The sequence below is a fragment of the Monopterus albus genome, unplaced genomic scaffold (assembly GCF_001952655.1).
Source record: "Monopterus albus unplaced genomic scaffold, M_albus_1.0 scaffold496.1, whole genome shotgun sequence".
NCBI lineage: Eukaryota > Metazoa > Chordata > Actinopteri > Synbranchiformes > Synbranchidae > Monopterus > Monopterus albus.
In genome coordinates, this window is record NW_018128376.1 from 30805 (window position 1) to 38977 (window position 8173).

The window sequence follows — 8173 nt, forward strand, 5'->3', positions numbered from 1 at the left end:
TTTTGTCATAAATGCATGAACACCACTTCTGTAAAACGCCTTTAGAGACTTTGTTTTATTTTTGTAGTTTTAGGAGTTGTTAAAATCTTCCAACGTTGTTTCTGTTTTGTGTTGCATTAACCCTGCATTCTACTCTTACTGTTGCACAGTTAAAGATTCTACAAATATACATGGCTGATGGCTGGTTTAACTTTGAAAGTCAGCCCGGATGTCGCCGGTGCATCTACAGAGGCGGAGTTCGCCATGGTCTGAGGGGGTCTGCTGGGTGTAGGGGGTCCCGGTCTGTACAGGTCTGCAGGAGCAGGGCTACAGACGGTCTCCGGTCGAGGTTTTCCCACAGGCCCAGGTTTGTGGAGGATCCGCAGCATGTTGCAGCTTCAGCTCGTGGTTCTGCTCGGTGAGTTTCACTGTGAAACGTTCTGCCTGATTTTAGTGTAAGAAGTTTGATGTGGTACGTTGGAACCCTGTGAATCTGATCTGTGATCAGCCCTGATCCGGACTGGAGCGGGTTAAAAACCCAGTTCTCTTCCCTTCTGTGCTGAAACTTTGTTAAAGTTCCGAGTTTTTCTGGAGCAAAAGCTCAGAGAAGAGAAAACTAACGGGCTCCGTTTCAGCTCCTTGCTCGGAGTTTCATTAAATAAAGTTTGAATTAGACCCGACTCGATCAAAGTAATCAGTAACTTTTTCTATAGTTAATTAATCACTGAACTCATTAGTCAAACTTTCATCCTGTTTCCAGTTTCTCAATGGTCGTTTTCTGTTTCTCCATTTTCTGTTTAATCTCTTTTAGAAAATAAAATAAAGTTATGGACTAAGTGATGAATTAGTTGATGAAGAAAACAGATTGATCAGTAATGAAAATGTTCGTTAGTGGCAGAGAAAAGGTTGAACATACTGTTCAGACTGATTAAATCACAGCAGTGAATCTGATCACAGATCAGTTTTCTAAATGCAATGTGACTATTTGATTGTCAAACAAGCAACTTAGTATCTAATCAATTAATCAGTTTATTTTAACTAAACGTAAAATAAAAGTAGAAGATGTGACTTATTTTACTACAGCGTTTCCCTAAGAATCCATCTCTTTTTGCTAAAAAGTTCTCTATGCAACTTTACTCTCTTCCTCGTTGGTATTATTATTTATACACCATGAATAGTTTTGATGCCTGATCTCAGATCAGCTCTGAATGTTTTAACCAAACTGTTTAAATTGGGTTCATTCTGTTACACTTTCCCAATGTTGTACCCGGTACTTTTTACCATACTGACTCTGAGAGACGAGACAGTCCAAGTAACTTCAAAACAGTGCTGATTTATTGAACACAGGTAAAATTAACATTACACGCTCAGGTATCTTCCACCTCCAACCTGCACGCAGGCAGATGAAAGATGAAAGACCCTGAACCCACCAGGCCTATACATTATATCCCCTTCGGTTGGGCTAGCCCCATACTACACAGGAACGTCAAACCATGACGTGTCCCTGTTACCAGCCTTGCAGCTGGCCATAGCAGTAGTCAAAACATGCAGTAAATCAATGTGTGTGTGTCTGTTGGTGTGTAGCTAAAAACATTCTCACACGACCTCTAGTGACATGTCATGACATTAGACATAAGAAAATATTATGGCTAAGGCTACAGTTATACACATCATAATAATAATATTAAACACCCTGTCTGCTGACAGTCATCAACTCTTCTCTCTAGTTATCCTTGACCAGATGTACCCTGTAGAAACTCATGAGCATGACTAAGCATTTAACAGTCTAACTAGACATCCTATCTCCACTAAACATTTCTAATACATAAAGTATCTATCCAATTTCTATCTGACTAAAAATACCTAACACCAATAAAGCTGCGTTTCCACTACAGGAACCTAACGAACGGTGCACCCCGTACTTTCCTTAACCATCATCGAGCGTAGCCTTCTGTCCTGTTTTGTTTCTCCACTGTACTTTCTCTGTGTCGGTCTCTTTTTAGAGCAGAGAGGGGCTGCTCCTCTCCTCACACACAGTCAGCTGTGTGTTTACACACTGTGCTAATAATGCTAATGACTGAGGTGTGAGGATGCGGATGTTTAGCCAGTCACTGGCAACTGCCCCATGTGCACACACACCCTCCCCCTGTGCAGTCCTGGTACTTGATTTTAGTAGTACCGCCTGAGGGGTGCTGAAATTTAGCTCCTAGAATGCACCTCCAAAACGGGTCAAGTGTAGTGGAAAGAAATGCAGAACCTGCAACGAGCATCGCTCGACATGACATTTTGCTAGGTTCTTGTAATGAAGAAACCCCTTAAGAGTCTCTGATCTCAGCTCTGCAGGTGTTTACCTGCGCTCAGGAGGACGGGCCCCTGGTGGGTGGGGCCCTGGTTGATGTCAGCCTCCCGGAGCTCAGCGACGTCTGCACTGAGGGTAGCTGTTACCCGGCAACAGGAGACCTTCTGATTGGCCGAGATCAGCAGCTGTTGTCCACCTCCACTTGTGGTCTGAACCTACCTGAACCGTTCTGCATTGTCAGCCACCTACAGGTAAATAACACCTGAGCAATACAATATACAGGTAAACAGAAGCTACCTGCAGGCAAACAAAGCCTCAGGTGGAAGCATTTTTCAGTGTAGTCAGTTTGTTTCAGCGGGTTCACTGTAAATCGATGTGAATGTTCATGTTTCTTCAGTGAACTTCCGCAGGTAAATTCACCCATTGACCAATCACAGATTGTCCTGATGGAGCTGAGCGTTGACTTCAACACAGAGGAAGTAGTTTATTATCTGTATCACCATCCAGTTTCATGAAAGCCCCTCTGTCACTCCAGAAACAGTTTCAGTTTGAGTCATTTTCATTAGTTGTAGTTAAATGTGTTTTGGATGTTGTCTGAAGTTTACGTTGTTTTCTGACAACATCACCAGGTTTGTTTTACAGTTCTGCTTCCTGAGGAAACGATCATCGGATTTTAACTCCCACACAGTTGGTCTGCTGCAGCCGGCCTGGACGCTCAGTGTGTGTGTGTGTGTGTGTGTGTGTGTGTGTGTGTCTGCAGCGTTTCCTGTCTAACCTGAATTCCCTATAAGGAAACATCGAGCTCAGGCAGCAGATACGTTTGTCCAGATGTTCCTGTGGAGTAAACACAGATCACTCAAAGATCAAAGGTCACATTGGATACTAGATAAACTGAGCATGCTCAGTCAGTGGTGTCACTGGTTTCTTCCCAGTGAGTCTGTAAAGTGGCTGCAGACCAGTGTTGTCATTTCAGAGTGAGATGTTCCAGTTCAGGCTGAACTCAGATCAGCACACTGAGGCTCTGGGGATGCAGTTTCCTCTAAACAGGCAGGAGGAGACAACATGCATGATACACAGCATAGACTGTATATAAGTATGGATGGCGTGTCACCATTTCCTGCCACTACACAGACTCAAAGCCAAAATGTTGGAAACACGTGGGCGGCCATTTTGCTTCTGTGATGCATTTGGCAGCCACATTCTGTGCAGTAGTGACCAGAGGTGGAGCCGCGGTATCATGCTGCCAGTCAGAGCTGTTGATCATCCAAAAGTAAATAACTTTATAAAAAGTTAACTTATCAAAAAACAACAACTTGTACACAAAGTGCGATAATATCTACCTGAAAGGACTGAAATGTGCTCTGGGAACATGTATTTGGTTTGTACTTTGAATTGTTAGTTTGACTCATGTCAGAGGCAGTTTCTGTTTCCCATCAGCCCCTCATGATTCACCTGTTATATTGGTAACACGTGTTATTCTGTGTGGTTTTACAAAGCTCTTTAAAAGCCCTAAACTTAACTTGGTGAACAGATGTGAGAGAGAAATAAGATCAGATAAAGATTCTTCCAGTTAAATCAGTAATTCATCTGACCGGCTGCAGGAACTCTGTGCTAATAATAATGTAATGTAAATTCTCCTGAACAAGCCGAGGTCATAAGACGAGTCGAGTTTCATACCTGAGTTAATACGACACATATTAACATATTAGATTTGTAGAAAGGCCCCAATGGTCACGTCACTATGTCGTGACCATTGGGGTCACGACACAGTGACCGAATGTTGGCTTGAATATGACTTATGTTCAGGAGGCAGCTGTTAAAGTAACGTTATAAACTGAACACTGACTAAGACCAAAGAGGATCACTGGTGTTTCTGAGGTCAGCGTGTCCCGACGACAGCATCAGTCGAGTATTACAACTTTAACCCGAGCAAAGTTTTTCTTCTACGTCGGACATTTGATTTTATACTTGTGAAAACAGGAAGTGAGTCACAAACCAGCTGGTTTATAAAGTTGTGGTCAGAAGGTTTTCTCTTATCTCCACCAACAAACAGCAGAAAGGAATCTCAGGAATTCACATCACCATTAACCCTTTGCTACCCTCCTCTCTCTCTCTCTCCTGCCTGTCCCTGTCTCTCTCTCCTTCTGATTAACCAGGAGGAGAAGAAGTGCTTTCTGTGCGACTCGTCGGTGCCGTACAATGAGCGGGCCAATCAGACGAGCAGCCATCGTATCGAGAATGTCGTCACCACGTTTGCTCCAAACAGACTGAAGACCTGGTGGCAGTCTGAGAATGGTGAGAAGCCAAACAAAGAGAGGTCAGAGGTCGAAGGTGAACGCCTCCTCAGCTTCAGTCTGACGTGTCGGGACAGGATTCACTTCAGGACCAGAAAGTTCTTGGTGCTTTTTGTTCCCAGGAACTGTCGTCCAAGAACGTTCCCTGGGGTAAAAGTCCCTCGAGCACTTTGGCCGAAGCCCCAGGCAGTTTACCAAATTAGTACATGAGCTGCACAACAGTCGGCAGCGGGCTGTTAAGAACGGCTGCCTCAGGTAAAGTGCAGTGCGGTAGTCCAGTGACACCTTCACTGTGTCACTGCACTGACTCCATTCAAGTTAGTAAGATGCCAGCACAGTTAAAGTCAGACTGACCGCAACCCGACATGTCTCCAAGATAAGTGGTTGTCAAGCTGTGGGGTGGAGCCCTCCCACGGATCGGAGAGTAATTAAAGTCTGTGCTTATGTTGGGGAGGGGGTTGTACAGGAACAGGACGTTTCCACAGCAGGAACTTTCAGAGGATCTCAGGAACAAAACCTGCATTTAGACCACGTTTAGTTCCAGCTGTAAAACGGCTCCTGTGGGGGGGTCGGTAAGTGTCAGGGTTAGAGTTAGGTTTGTCATAGAACAGTCAGACACACCAACATGTTTCAGTCTCATTTTCATCTGTCACAGCAGACGTCTCTACAGTACCTTCAGACGAGGTGGAAGCACGTGTCTGTTTATGACAGAGATTCTGCTTTGTTGGCCCTTAGTCTTTTTACGGCTGGCATAATGTCGCCCCAGTGTAATTTTCACACTGATACCAGCTTCCTGGTGTTAGAGGTGTGCATCAGAAATACCTGCCTGTCACACTGATGCGTTCAGCAGAGGCTGAATAGAGCAGTGATGTATTCTGCTCATCCTGCATGTTGACGACATGATTCGCACTCAGTTGTTGTACACAGTGTACAACAGGTTGCCTGTTTCTAACATGCCTCCTCTCACCATTTACGCAGAGGCTGAGGCAGAGCAGCTGTTTTACTACCTCTGGTGGTGGAATAAAGGAGAGTCCACACTAAACCCCCATGCTAGAGTGGAACCTTCTATACAGTGTGGCGGCAAATTGGCGCAATAATCCCACCCTGAATGGGGAGCGTTAAATGGGCTGCAGACAGAAATCACCGAAATAGACTTTTACTTCAAGTTCTGTTCAGGGTTCAGTAGTTTGTGTTACACTTTAGTCCAAAAGGATTTAAAGAGTTTTTCACAGAAGCCATAAGTTTGGAGGTTTCCTCATTCACTTTAAAGACAGCAGCATCTGGTGGACGCTAGAGGAAGTGCAGCTGAGCCGACATGAGGCTGAGGTGTAGCAGTGTCCGCCATGACCGGGGGCCCAGACAGTACGTTACTGATGGTCTGCTGTGCTGTTGCCTGCAGGGCTGGAGAATGTCACCATCCAGCTGAACCTGGAGGCAGAGTTTCACTTCACACACCTCATCATGACCTTCAAGGTGAGTTCCACACCAGTGCACACAGCAGAGGATTCTGGGTAACCACACACTGTTAATTCCAGTCATAATTTTAAAGGGACAGTCCACTTAATTAATATTTTACAAGTTTTTACAGTTTAATACTGATGATCAGTCTTCCTTAGCCTGATGGTGATGTCATCAGGATTTTCTTGGCCAAGTGCATCATGGGAAATGTAGGGTAGGGTGTTTGTGGACTAAATGTTTGTATATACGCTGCTCATTCTGTTTTTAGTCTGTCTCACAATGACTGCTGGCACCCCACTGAACGTAGTAATCAACAATAGATGCTCAGCAGACCACTGTGCACCACTGATAGTATCATTATCAATATTTAAAGACAGTGAACTGTAGTGACCGGGGCTTAAAGGAGCTTTACACGTCCTGTGTTGCTGGTTCCCGATCACTACAACGTCTCATCAGTTTTAGTTAAAGATGTTTTTCTCTCCTCAGACATTTCGTCCTGCTGCCATGGTGATCGAGCGGTCGGCTGACTTTGGGAAGACGTGGCAGGTTTACCGTTACTTCGCCTACGACTGTGAGACGTCCTTCCCATCGATTTCCAAGGGTCCAATGAGGAAGGTCGATGATGTCATCTGTGACTCGCGTTACTCCGACATCGAACCATCTACTGAGGGAGAGGTACTGCAGTATTCTGATACTCCTACTGCAGTACTCCAGTGCTCCTGCTGCAGTAGTCTCATGCTCCTACTACTTTTCTGAGGGTTTACTCGCTGACAGGAAGTCAGCATATCCAGCGGGTTAAATTAGAAATGATGTCATAACTGACTGGATGAGATGACACTGTGATGTCATCATCATGAGTCATTTTTTAAATAAAAATAAAAAATTTGGTGAAATGTCCCTTTTTTTTCCCTCAGGTCATTTTTAGAGTTTTGGACCCGGCATTCAGGATCGACGACCCCTACAGCCCCAGAATCCAGAGTACGTCTCTTTGCACCAGACACTAACAGTACAGTCTGTCAGGGATATTGATCAGTTAATGACCTGTTATTGATTATTTGGTTCAGACATGCTGAAGATCACCAACCTGCGGGTGAAGTTCACCAAGCTGCACACGCTCGGAGACAACCTGCTCGACTCTCGTATGGAGATCAAAGAGAAGTATTACTACGCTGTCTACGACATGGTGGTCCGAGGAAACTGCTTCTGCTACGGACACGCCTCCGAGTGTGCCCCCGTCGGGGGAGCCAGACAGGCCAGGGAGGGCATGGTGAGTCATGAATGGGGGGCCAGGTAGATGAGCTGTGAAGGGTATGGGGGTAAATCCCAGTTCCCTTAATTGCATCCATGTTTCTCTCACTTACGACTTAGTCTATGTAAAATGTGTGGAAAGTCCAGATGACACATTAGAGAAATGATCCTTCATCTGATGCGTCCAGTCACCATCTGATAAAGGGGCGTGTCAGTCCATAAAAGGCTTCCGTGAAGGACGCTCTCATGTGTCCTGGCTCCTCCAGCAGCCTCCTCGCTCCTCCTTCTTAAAATATTCAAACATCTGTACAACTTTCAGTAAGTCCTGATATAAATAAAGTCATTGCTGATTATATCAGCAGGATGTGCTCTCTGTGTCTGCATGTGATTATTGATTATTGATCACCATTACTGCGTGTATCTGACAGCTGTGTGGTGTGTCTGCAGGTTCATGGTCACTGCATGTGTAACCACAACACTAAAGGTCTGAACTGTGAACGGTGTCAGGATTTTTACCATGACCTTCCCTGGAGACCAGCCGAGGGACGCAACACCAACGCCTGCAAGAGTGAGTACATACTGGTCTCTACTGGTGTGTGCTGGTTTCTGCGGGTCTTTAACGCTTTCTGCCATTCTGCCCCAGTCTGTACTTGTTTATACTTGTCTTTTCTGCTCTCTATTGGTCTGTAATGGTTTACAGTTTATCCATTTGAAAGTAGTAGTGAAATGAAATGGTCTTTTTGTGTTTCTAAACAGTCAAGAAATAAAATCAGACATCTGCTGTTTAAAATCTGTCCTGACTTTAAAGTCCAATGTGCCACTTGTTGTCCTGATTCAGCCTGATTGACTATTGATGGCTGATGATAGGTCAATCACTGCGAGAGCTGCTGCGGAC

At 44.9% G+C, this 8173-nt stretch overlaps 1 protein-coding gene across 1 annotated transcript in view; it reads left to right on the forward strand.

Moving 5' to 3' along the window:
• The first annotated feature begins 259 nt into the window (after positions 1-259).
• Positions 260-8173, forward strand: part of lamb1a (laminin, beta 1a) — a 23708-nt gene continuing 15794 nt past the window's right edge. The window contains exons 1-8 of the mRNA XM_020588028.1: positions 260-397; positions 2315-2529; positions 4435-4573; positions 5972-6045; positions 6517-6705; positions 6945-7008; positions 7095-7297; positions 7726-7846. Of these exons, the coding sequence (XP_020443684.1) occupies positions 367-397; positions 2315-2529; positions 4435-4573; positions 5972-6045; positions 6517-6705; positions 6945-7008; positions 7095-7297; positions 7726-7846 (1036 nt within the window). The 5' untranslated portion in view covers positions 260-366. The remainder of the gene's footprint in view (positions 398-2314; positions 2530-4434; positions 4574-5971; positions 6046-6516; positions 6706-6944; positions 7009-7094; positions 7298-7725; positions 7847-8173) is intronic.